This window comes from Ciona intestinalis, chromosome 1 (genome assembly GCF_000224145.3).
Source record: "Ciona intestinalis chromosome 1, KH, whole genome shotgun sequence".
Lineage (NCBI taxonomy): Eukaryota > Metazoa > Chordata > Ascidiacea > Phlebobranchia > Cionidae > Ciona > Ciona intestinalis.
Window position 1 is genome coordinate 9,844,250 of NC_020166.2, and position 19,242 is coordinate 9,863,491.

General features: G+C 34.8%; 5 protein-coding genes across 7 annotated transcripts in view; 3 read left to right on the plus strand and 2 right to left on the minus strand.

Annotated features, from left to right (window-relative positions):
* LOC100177495 (lysosomal Pro-X carboxypeptidase) overlaps positions 1 to 787 on the minus strand; it is a 2,618-nt gene extending 1,831 nt beyond the window's left edge. The window contains exon 1 of the mRNA XM_026837305.1: positions 6 to 787. Coding sequence (XP_026693106.1) covers positions 6 to 756 — 751 coding nt within the window. The 5' untranslated portion in view covers positions 757 to 787. The remainder of the gene's footprint in view (positions 1 to 5) is intronic.
* A 466-nt stretch (positions 788 to 1,253) lies between these two features.
* LOC100179848 (testis-expressed protein 49-like) lies at positions 1,254 to 3,217 on the plus strand. Its single transcript, XM_002127705.4, has 4 exons — positions 1,254 to 1,403; positions 1,511 to 1,672; positions 2,091 to 2,232; positions 2,718 to 3,217. The coding sequence occupies exons 1-4, from the start codon at positions 1,310 to 1,312 to the stop codon at positions 2,764 to 2,766; spliced, it is 447 nt and encodes a 148-aa protein (XP_002127741.1). The 5' UTR covers positions 1,254 to 1,309; the 3' UTR covers positions 2,767 to 3,217.
* A 631-nt stretch (positions 3,218 to 3,848) lies between these two features.
* LOC100182182 (coiled-coil domain-containing protein 69-like) lies at positions 3,849 to 7,788 on the plus strand. The gene is made up of 7 exons (XM_002127641.4): positions 3,849 to 3,991; positions 4,364 to 4,424; positions 4,825 to 4,898; positions 5,496 to 5,576; positions 6,112 to 6,251; positions 6,485 to 6,545; positions 6,784 to 7,788. Exons 1-7 carry the CDS (start codon positions 3,923 to 3,925, stop codon positions 6,901 to 6,903), a joined length of 606 nt encoding a protein of 201 aa, XP_002127677.1. The 5' UTR covers positions 3,849 to 3,922; the 3' UTR covers positions 6,904 to 7,788.
* Positions 7,789 to 9,687: 1,899 nt separating this feature from the next.
* Positions 9,688 to 17,397, plus strand: LOC100179801 (multicopper oxidase mco-like). 3 transcript variants are annotated; one of them, XM_002127502.3, is made up of 15 exons: positions 9,688 to 9,750; positions 10,000 to 10,114; positions 10,513 to 10,697; positions 11,307 to 11,408; positions 11,827 to 11,958; positions 12,273 to 12,475; positions 12,938 to 13,078; positions 13,327 to 13,534; positions 13,821 to 14,074; positions 14,424 to 14,520; positions 14,742 to 14,853; positions 15,088 to 15,236; positions 15,569 to 15,674; positions 16,577 to 16,769; positions 16,938 to 17,397. In XM_002127502.3, exons 1-15 carry the CDS (start codon positions 9,703 to 9,705, stop codon positions 16,987 to 16,989), a joined length of 2,097 nt encoding a protein of 698 aa, XP_002127538.2. In that variant the 5' UTR covers positions 9,688 to 9,702; the 3' UTR covers positions 16,990 to 17,397. The 3 variants fall into 3 exon arrangements, with proteins under 3 accessions (XP_002127538.2, XP_026696444.1, XP_018671252.1); XM_018815707.2 differs by lacking the exons at positions 9,688 to 9,750; positions 10,000 to 10,114 and adding an exon at positions 10,272 to 10,375; XM_026840643.1 differs by lacking the exons at positions 9,688 to 9,750; positions 16,577 to 16,769; positions 16,938 to 17,397 and adding an exon at positions 16,215 to 16,407 and having other exon boundaries at positions 9,992 to 10,114.
* A 453-nt stretch (positions 17,398 to 17,850) lies between these two features.
* On the minus strand, positions 17,851 to 19,023 carry il-17-1 (interleukin 17-1). The gene is made up of 3 exons (NM_001129875.1): positions 18,905 to 19,023; positions 18,316 to 18,501; positions 17,851 to 18,061 (listed from the first exon to the last, which is right to left on the minus strand). The coding sequence occupies exons 1-3, from the start codon at positions 19,021 to 19,023 to the stop codon at positions 17,851 to 17,853; spliced, it is 516 nt and encodes a 171-aa protein (NP_001123347.1).
* Positions 19,024 to 19,242: the final 219 nt, after the last annotated feature.

Here is a 19,242-nt window from a genome sequence, read left to right on the forward strand (position 1 = left end):
GTCACCAGGTTTTTTAGCCGTTTCATTCATTGTTTTCCAGACATTCCTTATATTGGCAACACAAGTCTCACCATTCTGAACACTCAAAAAATTATTGGTCACCGCTTCGTTGTATTGACTACATTTTACAGTAGAAGGGAAGTAAAGCACTGGTGCAGATGCTGCAATAGCTCCTGTCACAATATGGGGGTATTTTAACCTGAACCAAGCACTTAGCATTCCTCCATAGGACCCACCAAACACAACCACTGGACTATTCTTTGCTTTTGAATCAGTCGACTTTATATGCTTAACAAGAATTGCGAAATCAGCCAAAGCCTGTTCAGCTGTTAAGTATGAGAATTCTTTAATAGTTTTTGTGGAAGGTTTCAGGTTCCCAAAGGGTTTAGATTTCCCATAATAACGATGTTCTGCAAACACAACCATGGCTTTGAACATTGGAGCAATATCCCACATAAGCCCAGTGTTCTTAATAAATAATTCAATATCCCCTTCATTTCCAGTATAAAAGAATATAGGTCCATCCATCTTTGTCCAGTATTGCTCACTAACAAAATAACGTTGTGTGAAAGTTGCATTGATGGTAAAATCAAAGTGGTCAAGATTCTGCTTAAAGTAAAGTTCCGTTGGATAAATGTAACCTTCGTTCTTTGTAACTCTCCAACCAAATCCAATCGACAAGCAGCACAGCAATAGTAATGCAGCTAAGTTTAACTGTGCCATAATAGATAACCCTACGTTTTCTTTTAGCACCATGCGCTAAAATACAAGCAAACATTTAGATAAATCAATGCTTATATAACTAAACCAATGTATAATATAACTACCAAATATTATATATACAGTTATATACATATAGTTACAGTTAGTTATACCTACATGTAGTATATATATGCATTGGTTAGGTTAAACCATCAGCTTAGTATATACTCGGGTTAAAGAGACCTTTGTGATATTTGCATGCATGTGAGTTGGTCAATTCCCAGAAAAATATGAACGCACACCTTCCGTTATTCATTACAGGAAATACGAAGGGAAATAATAAACAATGCGCTTAGCTTCAGTAAATTGAGAAGGTGTCCATAGTAGTAGTAGATAACAAAATTATTATACACTTCATATCAAGCACTCTCCCCGCAAAAATGTAGCAAACTTTACGATTTCGCTCATGTGATAATTTAATTTATACTATTTCTATAACGTAACGCAAGAGTGATTTCATTGCCATGACAACTAGCGCGCGTTCCTTTTTCTTTACTTACGACTTGTGTAGTTTGCAAATCTACTGCCGAATTTTTTTCCTTTAATTATGGCGTTTTTTGGTTTAACCGGTCTTGGTTATCAGGATTCTATTAAATCAAGGTTGGCAGAAAAACGTCCAGCTACTTGCCCTGTATCTACAGGTAATGCAACGTTGTTTTTTATATTAATTTGCACCGGTTGTACATTTTAGTAGTTTGCATGGTATTTAATGCAGCAAACAGTTAAAGAAATGTTTTTCCCATTTTAGGGTCATCAGAACCTAAACCAGCACCGCTTAAACTGCCGCCAATTCCTAATACTGGCAGAGTTACAGATCATTTTAATAACTACACAAATCCAACCGCTGGAAATGAAAGAAGTTATTCTAAACACATAACATTGCTGAAGAAACATGTCAGATCTGGATATTGTAAGTTTGGTTTATGTAGTTGATATAGTAACTCTGTAAAGGAAAGATGAGAAGCGCGGTACACATGAAAGCAGCGTGTAATAATGTACATGATAATGCTTGTGCGTTACTAATTAAAGACATCAAAAAATATAATGCAGTTCCATTCTCCCACAATTCACTCAAGGAACATATCTTGTTTTTTTTGCCAGCATTGTTTTTGTATGGGTAAGGTCCTATGGCAAATCATTGGTCTCAGGATTTAGATTTAAATTGAAACAATAACTCACCTAAACAATGTCTGAATTTGTGAACAAATACAACTCAGCACTAAATTAATACCAAGCTAATTCCAAATGGCTAATTTCAGGAGGCCATATAGGGTCAACTAGGCCTATATTCCATGAGTTTATTATAAATGTTTACACAATGCACTTAGCACCAAACGAATTATATCGGATCCCACTTACCGATGCCAACAACTTTGGTTGGTGGATTGCTAACGATGGGACACCACCTGCTAAGACTTATCCATGGGCCCGTACAGCTAGATATGTTCATTGCAGTAGTGAGATGACAAGGTTAGACTACTACAGTAAGGTGGGGGAAGACGGGACACCTTTAGAACATAATACTCAAATATCCTGATCGTGTTTTAAACATTTAACAACGGTTTATGGGAGTCGTGAGGATACAGTTATATAATTTTTTGAATGTTCTTTGTTTACTACCCAGTGAGACGAGAAAATAGACTGAAAAGGTGTCCCATCTTCCCCCACCCTACTGTATATAATATATATATTAATTTCTAATTTTTTTGAGAAGCATATTATTATTATACTGATATACAATTTGTATATTTATAGCCAATGTATTAATGACTAGGCATAGTAGATTAAAGTAAAATATTATCATTTTTTTAATACAATAAAAAAAATACAAACAATGAATAGAAAAAATTAAGAAAAAATATTAACACAAACTAATTTTATATAACAGATAAATTTTTTGACATTATGCCTAGTAGCATAAGTAACATAATAACACCAACTGTTTATTATTACAGCTTTGTGGATGCCATGGCCCTCACAAATCGAGAATTTTCGCTCTTTTAGTTTAACCTTGCCGCTGCCTTTCAAGCCATAATACTTCCACTGTTTTCCTTCATGCACTCTTGCTTTTAAAACTCTTCAGTTTAAATACAACTTTAGTTTAGTGGATTGTTAGTTTTTATATGTGTTTACTGTGATCTAGCGCTTAACTTTGCTTATCTTGCTTACTAGTTTTAATTGTTGTTTGTGGTGTAATAAATAACTGATAATAAATAAATAACTTCTATAAAGAAATTTTGTATTTGATTTAATAACTGCCACTTATTTTGTGGAGTGGCAGAAGTTAGCATAATAGTACATATTATATAGCAAAGTGATAAGTTAATATATGCATAAATTCATTTACTCGAAAAACAGATTCGCGTTGTTATTTAAATTTTTTATTTATAACATGGGGTTACACCTAGCGCGACCAAGCGGCGGTTATAAAACACAAGCTGGTCCTGCGCGCATAGCACAAAACTTGGTTACAATACAAATTACAAATAAAAATTCTAATTAGAAGAAAAATCAGTGTAATAAAGTAGTAATGTACTATGAATATACATTTCTACAATGCCTTACATTAGTTATAAATTAATGATATTAATACTTAACTTATGTCCCGCATGAGACTTGTTGAAACCTTCCAACTTGTAACCTGGTATGGAATTAACATCATCTAAACTAAAACTCTGTTTAAATGCCACGCGTTGCAAGAGAGCCAATCATCGAAAAACGAGGAAATAATCAGCTGGTGCGAGGCGATAGTCACATGCTATACTTTGCAGAAAAATCGACCAAAACATAAAAAATGTCAGTGACTAGTTGCCGTGTCATCTTTGGAACTTATTGGTTTGTTATTACCAGGTTCCATGAAAAGCAGTACGGACTCTGATGAAAAGTATTGGAGGCCGCTCCATGAAAAGTATTGTATAAAAGTTTTCTGTATACTTTAATTTTGTGTTGATCAGAACGAGTAACGAACACAGGTTAAGATTTAAAAGATGATTTACAAAAAATGTAAAAATAATTCTTAAAAGTAGGAACAAACAGCTCCCTAAACATTATAAAATAATTGTTAGCGCCACCTACCAGAAATAAATTTTTATTTCTCCGTCTATCGACCAGTCTTTAATTTGTTACAGTTTAACTTAAATTTAAGTTGTACTGTTTCAAAATGATATTTGAATATGATAAGGAAGATACAGACGATACCTTCGACCGACTTGATGCTTTAAAATTAGAGGTTTGAGCATTTTTGTTTTAACCGACTTATTCGGCGCTGTGAAACTTTGGTTAGCTTACTTACATATTAATAGCCCAGAGTCACTGAGTTCAAGTCCCGCCTCTGCTACTTTTGTGGGCGCATCTGCATAAAATGTCCCGGGCAAGCCACGTAATGGCAATTGCTCCAATACAGTGGTTTCTTATGAATTTAAGTTGTCAGCTGTATACGTTAAAACATGTGATGTTCAACTTCATAGGACTCATAGGCAGGCACAAGTTGTGTATGTAACAGAACACCTCTGTAAACACTGCCATTAGCCAGTTGTTTTGTCACGCGAGGATACAGATAAATTTATTCATATAAAATTCTAATTACTCTTTAACAATACAGATTGAAAAAAAGGGAAAACTGATCGAAAAATCAAAAGCAACGCACCAAGAATTAGTGGATGGTAAAATTGCATACTGTATACTGTCTTGTCTAATAATCTACAGTTGTTATTTTAAATCCCTTGGAATATGCATTTTAATTTGTAAAAGTCCTCAGCTCCATTAAGTATGGCAAGCCACGGGGTATGGGAAGAGATTCATGAATGAATGAATGTAACTTGCCACAATGGTAGCAGTGACAAGCCTTGAACCTATCACCTCTAGGTTTAAGGTGGGCACACTAACCACTTTGCTACGGCGTTCGATCTAGGCCAGAGTTGACCCGTTACCCCAATAGTATTCTGATGTATGCGTCGCATAACCTGGTTTGCCAATGCATGGCTATTGGTTATATATATATATATCTAAATGTAATTTAAAAAGAAACATAATATGTTTAATATGTTTTTATATTTTTTACAGAATTACAACAACGACTTGTATCTTATGAATTACAAGTAACCAGGATATTAGAAATACAAGATGAGAAAACAAAGGTTTGTTTTTAAATATTAAGAAGCATAACCTGTTATGTTTTATGTTGTATAGATTGTCGAGCGTTTTTTACCACGCTATGACTGCATTGTATGGTAGCATTGGTAGGTACACGCGTGATTTTGTTTACAAACTTTTGGTAATGAATAAACGAATGTAGTCTACTTGCTTTACCCTCGCATGACCAAAAAATGACAGTCGTTATAACACGGATGTTCTGTTTCATACACCTTGTTTCACCTTACGAGTTACCATGCACGTTAGTTTAAACAACAAACCAAATACAATCGTAAATGATGTGTTAAGTTTTTTAAGTGGATAAGAAAATTAGAAATGTACGTTTTTTATTTTGAAAGTAGATTTTTATGTGATCTCGTCATGAACTGCCTTATTCTGCAGACTGGCCCATGCTAAAAATCTTGGTCACATAACTCAAATGATAAATAAATATTAAAATATATGCCATTGTTGCCAATAACTTAAAGAAAGACTTTTCCGTCTGTGGGCGCTTGGTTTATTGATTTTATTTTCAATTATTAAACTTAATCTTAGTTAATTTTTAAATTGTTCAAAATAATATCAACAATAATTAATTGCAGGGAAATGAAGTCTTAAGTAAATTATCTGAAACAATGAACGTCATTGATGCACAGACCACCAAAGTGATTGAACATTATAAGGTAAAAATTGTCAGATAAATATTAAATATCACCAACAAAACTTATATTAAACTATTCCTTTAGGTTACTGTAGTTACTGTAACCAGGGTCAGATTAGAAAAAGGCAAATATATTTACGAAAATGTATTGACCATTTAGCGAGTACGTGACATTCATTAAGCAGATATACACAGCAGATTTAAATATTATTCGCTTCCTATTTGCTTCTAATTTAAATTTACGGCTTCTAATCGCAGATGTAACAGTTTTTTTGCAATTTTGAACAAATTCTGCCATGCCAATGGTAAAAGGCAGTTACACATATAGTTGTTGAACATAGGGAACCTTATTGTCATTGATTAATGTGTTGAATGCAATATACTTTGACTTGACTTGTTTGTATAGAGACTTAACAGCAAAGAAAAAGCTGAATTAGGTGTAAAACTAGGCAGCAAAATATAATGTCACCATTGTTTCAAAGTGGGTATATGTCATTGTCACCCCAGACTCCTCACTGTAGTGTTACGTCTATGCTTCTAACATACACTGTCTGCAGAGGTTGAAGGATATTTCGTCAACTTATGACACCAACAAAGTAACGTTAAAGAAAGCAATTGCTTACGTTAAAAGTTTAGATGAAGAAACCAAACAAAAAACAGAAGCAACAATTAAAAACCTTAAAACTAATATTGCCAAGTAAGTTACTACTTCTCAACCCCCTGGGTTGCAACCAAAAAGGGGGTGTCATTTAATAATTTGGTTGTACACACTACACACTGGTGTTCAATTTCTCTACTTTATTGTGATGCCGTATTTTATGATTGCCTTTATAAAAATCACATCTGGGACCGATAACTTTAAAGATTAGATTATATGTTGTTATATAATTATATTATATTACATTGGTCTATTAATCCTATTGTTTTCAGTTCGAAAGAAGAAATTACATTGAGGCAAAAACAGAACAAAGCCAAACTACAAAGTTTACAGGTGAAGACTCAATCTTATGTTTTTGTTGAAATGTGTGTGTTTTATTATGGGCTGTTTAAACTTTCAGCCACACATTATGTTTAAATCTCATTAAATAATCACTCACAAAGTTACACATGTGCTAACTCGTGAGCTGGCACAACTCACAAAGTGTTTGAAACCAAACACCCGTGCTATAACAACAGTGGTTACCCCAACACGCGAGTATAAACAATTAACATTCCTTCATTGTTTAAAGATGCAACTAAAGATGACACAGTCAAAGAAAAGATCTCTAAAAGTTGAACTAGATCAAACTAAGCATCAAAACACGGAACTTGTTAAAATATGCGACGACTTAATTCCGCACCAGAAGTAGATCTTATTTCTATTAGTTTGTTGCTATGATTTATTATTTTTCCCTAAATTTGCACTCTTTTGTTCCATATTACATTATTTTCATATTCCTTTACTGCTACCTATATAATAATAATATAAAAAGAAGGGATACCGTTGGGTGGGGGAAGATGGGACACCTTCTAACTCTATTTTATCGTTCCAATAGGTAGTAAACAAAAAACGTTTAAATAATTATAAAACTATACCGTCACGACTTCCATAGACCGTTGTTAATTGTTTAATACACGATCAGGATATTCGTATATTATGTGCTAAAGATGTCCCACCTTCCCCCCACTCCATTATATCATAGAACGTGTCCGCTATGGGAAAATCCCGTTTACTATATATGGCCATGCGGTAAAAAAATTAACTTTGCAAGCCAAGCTGTTTCCAGGTTAATTTATAAAAGATTTTAGGTGACAAATATTGAAATTTGATCATCTTTGAAATTTGGGGTTAGAGGTTAAAAACTGTGAAGATTTTCTTAATAGCAGATTCGTTCTATGTTATATCACCCCCTGCTATAGTAAAATAGAATAGTGCGTTTTTTCTTTTATTGTTTTTAGAAATATTCGCACAGAATCTAAGTTTGTTACTATTTTTTTGCTGAATCCACTTGAGATTACAATATGGTGAGATTGAGGTATATATTATAACTCCTTCATTTTGAGAAAATCTCTTTTTGTCATATTTTGTACACTATTGTTAAGCTGGTTGTTTTTTTGGAGAAAGCAAACAAACTATTGAATTAGTGTGGATGGCCAATATATATTACCAACGTCACGTCAGGAAACGGCGCTTGTGTCCGCCATTATGGAGCCCACAGAGCGTAAACCGCCAATACAAATGCATTGTCGGCGTGTGTTTATTTGATTCTTGGAAGCGATACAAAGCTAGAAAACACGTATAGCGGTTGTTTTAACATTTATAATATAATTTTAAATATAAGTGTTGTTATATAATATTAAATCTAAGAATTGAAGTGGAGTAAATTAGTATTTTGACTGGCAAGAGCGTTAAGTGTGGTTTAACATGGTACTTTACGTTAGCGATTAAAATTAGCAGCCATTAGCTTAGTTTACATAATAGTATATGATCATATACCTACGAATCTACAGAACCATTACATACTACATTTATAATCCAACATGAGTGGACATGCAGCTCAAACTGCTTAAGTACTACCATATAAGGTGTTCGCGTTTTTCGATTTCATAAAGAACCTGAACGCAGAAAAGGTAGCTTATTAATTTAAGCAGAGGACCAAAATCAGTAACTCAGTGTTGTTTTCCTCAATGTCACTTTGATATTAGGCAAATTTTACAAACATACATTAAGTTTCGTTGCTGGGTATACGTGTTAAGTTTGTGACCCAAAGAGTAAAGTCACGACAATTTACATGCAAAACTGCAACTAGATACACCAGTGTATGTTAATGTTATGCGTTTTTTGTTTGTATTTTAATATTTTAAACATGTTCTTTTATGTTTTTGGTTGGTATACTTGATATTTTCTGTTTTTTTACTCTTTAATCGATTGAGTGTTTAAAAAAAATTGATTCTTTATGTGAGGTTTATTATTGTGATATAACATTAGTAGAAAGCCATTTTTACGCGCAGAAGTGCTTGGTTCCTAAAAAATTGCAATATTTAGACGAAAAACAGCTCTCAGCAATGATAAAATGCTATGCCGTGGGCTGCGTAATGGCGGCGACTATGACGTCATAGACGCGGAGACAATGGATAACAAAACTCGTTGTTTTACAATCCGTTTCCTAACTTGGTCTATACTAACTTTGTATATTACGATCGCGTGTTCAAATCACTTTCGAAAATGTGGGATGTAGAACGATGGTAACGGTATCCCATCTTACCTTGCAGCATTTTTCATTATTTAGCAAATCACATAGTTTCTTTGACATACCCACCTAAGGAAGGATCAATTACCCAACCCCTCGTGATCCATCATTCTTTAGCACATAGAAACCTGTAATACAAAAGCAATATTTTTTAAACGTAGTTACCGATTCTTTGAACAAAGAACGCCGGGCAAGTGCGGGCTATTAATAACAAAACGTAAGGCGATCTGAGACGTGAACTGGGCTGACAAATCGGAACATTCTAGTTATAGCTTCCTTCCAATACAGTAATAAAAATTACATTAATAAAAAAATCGAATAAAAGGTAATTAGAACAAAAATGACAGTCGCTAAAACACGCTACGGGTAACAGATTAATTGAAAAAAAGCGAAGAGAAGGAAATTAGTCGCAAAACAACAGTCGTTAAAAACACGCAGCGAGAAAAAAATTGCACCAGTAAAGTGTCAAATAAAAGCGTGGCTGTTAAACCAACCGGTTTAAATAAACTGGAACGTTAGTTCTTCGAAATATCCGGGACCGCTGTGTAATGATATATATGCTGTTGGTGCCAATAAGTATATAGTAGGATGGGGAAAACCTTATCTTTCTATTTCCTCGTTCCATTTGGTAGTAAACAAAGGTTATTCAAATAATTATAAAACCGTGTCCTCACGACTTTCATATAGATCGTTGTTAATTGTTTAAAACACGATCAGAATGGAATTTATGTGCTAAAGGTGGTGTCCCATCTTACCATATTGTATACGAAGAAATATTTATGTTGGTTTCGCACGTGAAACGGAACGGTATGTCTGAAACGCTATTTTGTGTGTGGGCTTTTAACGGAGACAAAGGTAAACTGTCACGTGTTCAATCGGCCCTCTCTGTAGGTGAGAAGTCAACCTGTTCAAAAGACAATGCCATTTATTCTCTGTCGTAGTTTACAAAGAGTTTGTATCTCGAAGGTGGGGTGAAACATACTGGTAGAGTTTTACCAAGAATAAGATGTAGCCGCTTACAGCAGCAAGGGTTTTTTGTTAAATTAAGTGAAAAAATGCACATTCATTTGTGCGAGTTTTAATTAATGTATACTTCATATTTGGGTCATGACGTATTTGAGTCATAACGTATGTTGGGACAAATACCAGAAAATTCTTAAGACAAGCTATAAAATCTATTATTTCGCTAAAAACAATAACCCAGTTTATTTACAGTTGTTTTTACTTTACACAATAAATATGATTTTGGCAACTCTATTTGTCGTGTTGTTAGTGGGAATTTATAAAACGGAGGGCCAATGTTCTCACAGCGCCCCGTGCGCTTTAATGGGTATGTATGATGAATGTAACTTGCTCTATAGTATATCCTCGCGTGGCTGGAAAACGACAGTTGTTAAAGGTCACACGGGTGTTCCGTTTCGTGCACCTCGTGCCCGCTTACGAGTTACCATGTAACTTTGTGTGATATTTTTTGTTTGATATTTTGTTATGTTATGACTTGGTACATGGACCTGCCAAAGGACACACGCTGACAATAGTTGCAGCGTCGAGCCATGAATCCGTAACTTCTGACTACGCATCTTTTTTATCCGTAAGTGTAGGTTTACCAATTGAATTGTTGCTTTATGTCTGGTTTTTAGTTTTGTATGCACTAATATGATCTTCGTTCAAATGAAAGTCAGTTTGTATCTCGTGTATATTTAAACGAAATCAAATAATTCTTTGTAGGAGGTCAGAACCTTGCGTCACCTCAACAACTGACGTCATCAGGGGGTTCCCTTTCTATGACGTTGACAGTGCAAGTTTCTGACATCAAAATAGATTGGTTGACGCTGCATCGACGTTGCTATGATGGGGTATTCCCCGGCCCAACATGGCGCGTGAAACGTGGTGATGTAGTAAATGTTACAGTGGTACGTCGTTTGCAAAGTATAATATGAGTAAGCTTAAGCTATATATATTTTGAATATCTGCAACCGTTTGCAACCGCCTAACGGTTTTTTGGTGCTAGTGAAGAGTCTTCCCTCCACCTTATTTGCTATTAACCACTAACCCCTAGGTTAGGGGCCAGGGGGTTAGGTGTTGATAGTTAGGGGTTAGTGGTTATAGGGGTTAGTAGTTAGTGGTAAGCAAAAAGGTGGGGGGGGGGAGATTCTTCACGAGCACCAAAAAACCTTTACGCAGTTGCAAACGGTTGCAGATATTTTGGTTATTTCGACCAGAAACGCCACGTCCAATAGATATCAAATGACCATACAACTTGGATACAAGTGTAACAAACCAAATTTTGGTCGGATACCTCGATTGGTTTATGAGTTATAGTCAAAAAACCATTACGCGGTTGCAGATATTTTGGTTGTTTCGATAACTCAAAAACCATTCGAGGTATCGTACCAAAAGTTGGTTTGTTAAACTCGTATGGTCATCCCTAACCCCTAACTATCAACACCCAGATTTTCTCATGTATATAGAATTGCTATTAAAATTCAAATGTATTTTTAATCTCCTGACTTTCTACCTAGGTTAACACTCTAGGATTACCGCACAAAACTGAGGCACCCAATCAGCTGCGTTTACCAAACACAACCAATCTTCATACGCATGGACTTCATATTAGCAGCAAGGTGAGAATTTATTAAAATTAATTCATATGCCAATATTAACGTTGGAATTGGAGTGTATTAAGGCATAAAGAGCAGTTAGTAAGTTTTGACCAGTGGTCGTATTTCTATCTCTAGACCAAAGCTACTCGTTTTATTTTAGTGTTTAGTCTACTAAGTAAAACCATTACATAAGTTAGGTAAGCAAATAGTGACAAAAAGGTAAAATTAAAGACTATAACAAACAATTAAGTTCTGACAAGGTATAGTATTTCTATCTTTCGACCAAATTCACTCGGATTATTTTTGCGTTTAGCCTGCTAAATGAAAACATTACAAAAGTTAAGTGGTTAAATTCTACCAACTACAATTTAATTCAGCCACCAAAAAGCAAAATTAAATTGGAGCCTATGGTAAACAATTACTTATTTTTTCTTTGCAGGAACCACAAGACAATGTGTTTGTCCACATTCACCCAGGGGAGTCGTATACATATTCCTACCAGATTGACAGTGAAAATCCATCCGGCACTTATTGGTACCACCCCCATTTGCATGGAGCCACCCTGTTGCAGGTAGCTTATATATACTTTGGGTTCAACACTTCAACTGACGCTCTTTTCCAAACCTTTTCATCCAAAACGTATTTTATCGACTGTCGTTTTTCTGTAAATTCTCAAAATATTGATACACAAATAAATAGCAAAAGCACTATTTAATAAACAAGTGTAATATACTTGGGCAGTCTAGCAGTAACAATCTATAGGCTGTGGCAACAAATTTTTAGAATCCTTTCATATGAAAACTCCTTTCATAAATAAATTATTCATTAAATCCTTTATTTATAAATAAAAGTATCAAGAATTAATATAACACCATTGACTTGCAGGTTCACAGTGGAATGGCTGGAATGATCATCGTTGAAGATGATGCTGATGCAACAACTCCCTCCCACTTAAGAGCAGTATCATGCCCCGAGAATTGCGCGCATGATATTCAACTTATGTTTCAACCAACACTGCAATATATTAACAATGGTGGAAGGGGTTTCGCAAACATACAACAGACTATTCAAGATAATCCTAATTATAGGTTAGCAACAGGATAAATGCATGAATATAACTTGTAGAATTGCTATTAAAATTCAAATCTATTTTTAATCTCCTGACTTTCCACCTAGGTTAACACTCTAGAATTACCGCACAAAACTGAGGCACCCAATCAGCTGCGTTTACCAAACACAACCAATCTTCATATATCCTTTACATGCCTACTTTAAAACTTTTAGACACCCATTGGTGATCACTGGGTTGGAGCAATTGACGTTAAGTGTCTTGTCCAGGGAACATACGCCCACAATGATAGCAACAGCGGGCCTAAAACACATTGCAGTTTGCTTTATAAATTTTTAAAGTTTGCTTTTTTTTGCATGTCAATCTTATGTTTTAATGACTATCGTTTTGTCATTACCTCTTATCACTTGTGTTATTTGATTATTTTCTTCTTTGTCATAGTCTAACAAATATATCATTACATAATATTTTATGCCTACAGGCATAACCAATACCCAGTAACTGCTGGAGGTAATTTAGAAGAATGGTTGACCAATCAAGCGAATGGGATTGACCACTTCACAACAAACGGGCAGCTTTGGCCACAATTAGCAATGACAACGACAGAAACCAAACGATTTAGGTTTGTTGAGTAAAATATGAAGTGAAACAACTTTATTGTTATTTGAATCTGAATGCCTTATTTATGTTTTGACATGGGTCCTTTAAAAACGAAAATGTTTTTTCTGTGCTAAGGGGGACACAGATTGACTGCATTAGATTTAGTAACTTGACTGGAAAAAAAGAGAGGTACCCAGAATTTTACCCAATTAATCCAGAATTTTACCCAATTTACATTATCCAGAATTTTACCCAATTTACTTTACCCAGAATGGTTAATGCTGGAGGTAGTGCTATTCTTGAGTTGCTAATCACCGACACAAGTCAACAGCCAACATCAGCTTGTAGTGTGTTGGAGATAGCATACGATGGTGTATATCTCGATGAAGCTAGAACCCCTTTAACTGGGAAAACTCTTCTTATTCCATCGGGGAAAGTTGATTGGTTGGTTGCTTGTGGCACTGCTGGTACTTACGAGGTGGGTTTTTTATTTTATATGTAACTTGCTTTATTTTTGCGTGGCTGGAAAACGACAGTCCTTATAACATAGGTTTTCTATTTCCTGTGTTTCATACACCTCGGGCCAGCTTACGAGTTACCAAGTATTTTTTATGTATGACTGATAATTTTGACAATTCATTAATTGTTAATTTTTTAAAACACGCTTAGGATATTTGAATATGTCAAAGGTGTCCCATCTTCTCCCCACCTCCCCTACTATATACAATATACATTTAACAAAAATTCCCTTCTAAAACAACCAGCTACGTTCTTTATCATCAAACGTTGATAACCTTTCAATCGGAGGATTTCAACGCCTCAACCAAAACTTGTTGACAATCGTTGTCACGGGAACCAGCTCTTCCATCACCGTCCCAACCTCCCTTCCCACTCGTCCATCATTTGTCGGCGATTTCCGTTCCTTAACTCAAGATCAAGTGTTTGGGAGGTTTGTTATCGAAGCAAGCCCAGGAACAAGGTTAAATAGGGAGAGATTTCAATCCAATACAAACTACAGGTGAATTTGAATTTACAAAGAAGAAAATAATCAAATAACCTAAGTGATAAGAGGTAATGACAAAACGACAGTCATTAAAAAAACTAGTCGCCGCCTAAAATTGATTTTGCTTTTTTAGTCGCCTGATTTAAATTTGATTTGCTTAATTTTGGCCGACTAACTTCTAGAATAAGTAATGCACAGAAACTTAGTCGGCCGACTAAATGTAAAAATACACCAACTAAATTTTGGTTGGCCGACTAAAAAAATTGCAGTAACCAGTAGTTACCGTGACCGATTAGTTTAGTCCCACGCGTATCTAAAGTATATACAAGCAACATTTAACAATTACTGATTCAATACATTCCAGGTTCAAAGCTCAGTTGAACACCAACCAAGAATGGTATCTTGTCAACTCTGATCCAGGTGCAGCACATCCCATTCATATTCATGTCAATCATTTTCAGGTAAATGAATGAATGTAACTTGCTTAACCCTTGTATGGCCGAAAAATGACAGTCGTTATAACACAGGTGTACTGTATCACACACCTTGTGCCAGCTTTTACTAAAACACCTTGTCCCAGATTTTACTAGAAAATCCTTTTTTTGTGATGCCTAATTTTAGGTAAAAAATGGTTTTATGTTTTGAAATATTTACTTTGCCAAAACTAATCTTTTAATTTTAGGTGATTAGTTACAACTCGTATACGGGACCTTATTCAGTGAGTGGAAGGACAGGTTATGTGTTCTTTGATCAAGACAACTCCGTATGTGCTCACCAACATTCTGCTTATACTGGTGACTTGTTTATACTTTGTGTTTTACCAATATGCGGTTCAGCTGTCATAGGTGTAAAAACATTTTTTGAAATTTTTATTTTTAAGGAAACTTAAAAAAAATGTTTTTTTTGAAACCAGAACACCAGTGTTATAACGACTGTCATTTTCCGGAAGCGCAAAAATAAAACAAGTTTCAGTGACAAGAGGATAAATAAGTTACATTCATTCAAATAATAAAACTCATTCACCTTAGGCAATGAAAACGTTCAAACCCCAAACAATCCTTTACGGTATCTTGGCCATGATGCACGATGGGCTGCAGGGGGAACAGGAACGCTTGGTTATAGTGAAGCTGGCTTGTTTAGAGACGCCATACTTGTTCCACCTTTGGTTAACATAACAGTATGTATTTACCATTAAAAACAACACTTATATATATTTCTATTTTTGACAGTAAAAACAACTTGTTTCTATTTTCGGTCATTGAAAACAGTATATTTTTATATTTATGTATTGACCATTAAACCATTAAAACCTATGTATTTTAATTTTTGACCTTTACAAACTAAATATTTTATATTTTACTGTTAAAACATATATAATTTTATTTTCTACGATTTGACTATTAAAAACAGTACATTTCTGTTCTTGATCATTAATAACTACATATATAGTTGTATTTTTACCATCAAAAAACAATATAATTTCTAACTACATATTCACAACACTTTTAGATTCGATTCAACGCACATAAATACACAGGGGAGGTTGTGGTTCATTGTCACTTACTTAACCATGAAGATACTGGTATGATGTTAACAGCAGATATTGTGGATCAAGGTATGTAGGCAATAACTGATCTTCTGGCATTTAGTAAACTGTCACAAAAACAGCTTGGTATGTATCTGCAGCACGAAAAAATGATAATTTTATATGTTAATTTCATAATTTGTTTTCATGTCATAAGATTAGTTCTTATCATATATAAGAGATACTGTAGCATATAGTGTGTACAATGACTGATCCAATGGCATATGTTAAATTGTTCTAAAATCATAGTATTTATATCTTTACAAAGTAAGATATATGGTAACTTGAAAGCTGACACGAGGTGTATGAAACACAACACTTGTGTTATAACGACTGTTGTTTTCCGGCCGCGAGATAATAAATCGAGTTACATTCATCTATACACGCAACATAAGTAAAGATATTTAATGTTTTTTTAACTTTTATTCCAGAAAATCAGTTTTTGCAATATATAAGAATATAAGATATAATAAAAGATAATGTAACATATGGTGTGTGCAGTATTTCTAAATCCTCTGATAATTTTAATCGCAAAGTTTATTTAAAGTGTTAATGTTTTGTCCTTTTCAGTTCACTCTGATGAATGCAACAAGTTCAAGCAGTTTAGTTGATAAATGAAAGTGTAGCAGCTCAGATTATAGGAGAATATTCTTTACTTTCGAAGTTTTACGTTACATGTTGAAAAATGTGTTCAGTAGGGCGGGCATAAACGCAACAAAAGAAAAAGCAGAAAAGGTAGTATTTGAAAGCAGAAATACCTAATTTTTCTGTAATGGCAGAAAAGTTAAGTATTTTCTGTGCAGGCAAAGACAGAAAAGTTGAATATTCAAAACTGCAAGAAACAGAAACATTGCAGAAATATATAGTAGCAAATATCTCTTAATTTAAAAATTTGCTACCACATATGTTTTTCTGACAAATGGCTTTACCAGGCGCAGATCTTACTGCTAGCATTCCATCTGGCACTGCTTATCCTGGAACTTGCAAAGAGAATGATCCGTACCCGTTTAATGCGTGTGATAGTTGTCCAACTACTATAAATACAAGCAGTACAACTACAACACCTGCAGCAAGTCCAACGGAAACAATTTCTTTAGGAGGGGAAGCAGCATTTTTAACACCAAGGTTTGGACTTTATGTGTGTGTGTGTGGTGTATAAGAAGACACCCATGTTATAACTTGACAGTGAGCATGAGGTGTATGAATACACTATGTGTGTCTGGTGTATATGAAGACACCCATAATCAATGAGCATGATGCTTGTTACTAACCATACTAATATTTGTTTTCCAGATCATGGAACTTCACTGTGTTTCTTATTTTGGGTCTGTTGCAATTAGTGTAGATAGTAAATAAGATGGTTTACGTTTAATTTATATAATTTTCTATTTCTTTACCGAACCACTTTTTGTTTAGACAATATCATGGTTTTTAAAGACCTATTTGCCAACTGCAATTGTAAATTTTAATGTTTGTATATTCTTTTCCACATTTCGTAAGTTCGTACTATTTTGTTTTCTTCAAATCTCGTCTAAAATTTAAACTGCTGTAATCTTATTTACCCTATTGTGCGCTTCAGTGTTATGAATTTATGGAGTAAATGAACACGCTTAGACGATGGGTAACATACCAACAAGGGTTACATGTTACTTGAATGATAACACTTTCTTTGGATAGCTTTAAATTGGCAGAATGTTCTCCATACGCCCATGGAACAAGTTATACTATCAGGTGCACAAAATGCACCAAGTGACGTTGTGTAGGTTTATAAATCCCTGCCAGATATTACTCTACATTCTACAAAATGTTTCGGTAAGTATTCGCATACTGTTCATGGGTTACCGTACTTTGCTATGAAAGTTGTTAAAATTCTAAAATATAGTAGTCGCTAGGTGGCGGTATTGACACAACAAATGTACCGGGAAGTTCTGCATTTTTGAGTCGGACGCCGGTTAGACGCCAGAGTCGTTTATGTGGATACCAGGTTCGACGTTGTCTGGTCAAGACATTTACTGTGTTCGTTACGACCCAGTGGCAACTAACAGATTGTTCAAAGCCCGTTTAAACATACAGAAACGTTATTATATAACTACAGTGTTTTAATTACAAAAGTTAAAAAATGCATATTTGTAAATCGGTATGGTAATAAAAATATGTAGGAATTGATATGGTAATAAATGGAGGCAAATGAATAAGCACCGGGCGATTATTGGCTAATTCTACGAGGCACAACACAAGTACAACCAACGGTAATGGTTTGTGTAACAGTTTCCAATGGACCGTTTTCTGTGTTTCTTTTCCTGACTGTGAATGATTGTTTCAAAGGCACAGACGCAAAGGAGAAGTTTTCTCGTCTGCTGGACATGTCGATACAGCCATCACATAAACATCTTGCTCGTGGAAGCACCATAGGGATTCTGTAAAATAATTTAAGTTAAATAATGCTATAATAGGAGACATACAGGTTATAACTATACGGTGAGCATGAGGTGTAGGAATACACCATGTGTGTCTGATGTATAAGAAGACAGCCATGTTATAACTTGACAGTGAGCATGAGGTGTATAAATGCACCATGTGTGTCTGGTGTATAAAAAGACAGCCATGTTATAACTTGACAGTGAGCATGAGGTGTATGAATATTTCACTCATGAATGAAACATATTCTTACCTTAACCTATCAATGTCATCTTCTATCACATATGGCGACAAACTTCTTTCCTCTTGTCTTGTGTGAGTTAGTAAATATTCGTCGGACAAAACGGGGCATGTTGATTGCGACCTTTTATGTCGGATGCCATGTTGGTTTTCTGTCACGTTCCCGGCGCTTTGTTTCTTTAATAGGTCACATATTTCTCTGCAAAAACAATTAAATTAGATATAAAGTATTTTTATATAGTAGAGTGGGGGAAGACGGGACGCCTTTAGCACATAATATCCAAACAGCGTGATCGTGTTTTAAACAACAATTACCAACGGTCTATGGGAGTCGTGAGGATACGATTTTGTAATTCTTAGAATATTCTTTTTTACTATCAAATGGAGCGAGAAAATAGAATGAAAGGGCGTCCCATCATCCCCCACCCTAAAATATCTTTAAATACGACAGCGCAGATCATAATAATAAAACGACAAAGAAAATGAATTAGCAGCAAAATAATTGTTAAAACACGCTGCTAATAAAAAAGACCTAAGGAAAAATGTGAAATTATTACGCAAATAAATGTGGCTGATGGTAAATTACGTCTCAAATAACTTACTTATTTGCAACTGAGGACGAGCATTTCAAATCTTCTATAAATCGTTTAATTAGAACAGGTGTCGCGTTTATAGCGGCCACGGCGCAAAGCACAATCAATATTTGCATTGTAGTTGTCATTCTTCTAGATTCTATCTTTCGAACTTGTATCTGTTGAGATTATGATGCCTACCTCGGTCCTCTTCTCCTTTTATATAGTCCGTCGGAAACTAAAAAAAATATTCCCCTCCACGTTTTCCCCGGCGTTTTGAATATTTCCCCGCTGTTTAGCCGCAAGAAACAAAAAACGCGATGAGATCATTCGACGTATTGTTTTCACTTTCTTGCGCATGACATAAT

Bases quoted from the DNA above. Each gene is read 5' to 3' on its own strand.
- LOC100179801 (XM_002127502.3), top strand. From the start codon at position 9,703: ATGCCATTTATTCTCTGTCGTAGTTTACAAAGAGTTTGTATCTCGAAG. The intron at 15,237-15,568 runs GTATGTATTTAC...CAACACTTTTAG, and splicing joins CACCTTTGGTTAACATAACA to ATTCGATTCAACGCACATAA. The intron at 16,770-16,937 runs GTTTGGACTTTA...TTTGTTTTCCAG, and splicing joins GCAGCATTTTTAACACCAAG to ATCATGGAACTTCACTGTGT.
- LOC100179848 (XM_002127705.4), top strand. From the start codon at position 1,310: ATGGCGTTTTTTGGTTTAACCGGTCTTGGTTATCAGGATTCTATTAAA. The intron at 1,673-2,090 runs GTAAGTTTGGTT...CAATGCACTTAG, and splicing joins ACATGTCAGATCTGGATATT to CACCAAACGAATTATATCGG. The intron at 2,233-2,717 runs GTTAGACTACTA...TTATTATTACAG, and splicing joins TGCAGTAGTGAGATGACAAG to CTTTGTGGATGCCATGGCCC.
- LOC100182182 (XM_002127641.4), top strand. From the start codon at position 3,923: ATGATATTTGAATATGATAAGGAAGATACAGACGATACCTTCGACCGA. The intron at 6,252-6,484 runs GTAAGTTACTAC...TATTGTTTTCAG, and splicing joins CTTAAAACTAATATTGCCAA to TTCGAAAGAAGAAATTACAT. The intron at 6,546-6,783 runs GTGAAGACTCAA...CATTGTTTAAAG, and splicing joins CCAAACTACAAAGTTTACAG to ATGCAACTAAAGATGACACA.
- il-17-1 (NM_001129875.1), bottom strand. From the start codon at position 19,023: ATGACAACTACAATGCAAATATTGATTGTGCTTTGCGCCGTGGCCGCT. The intron at 18,502-18,904 runs GTAAGTTATTTG...TTGTTTTTGCAG, and splicing joins TCGTCCTCAGTTGCAAATAA to AGAAATATGTGACCTATTAA. The intron at 18,062-18,315 runs GTAAGAATATGT...ATTATTTTACAG, and splicing joins GATGACATTGATAGGTTAAG to AATCCCTATGGTGCTTCCAC.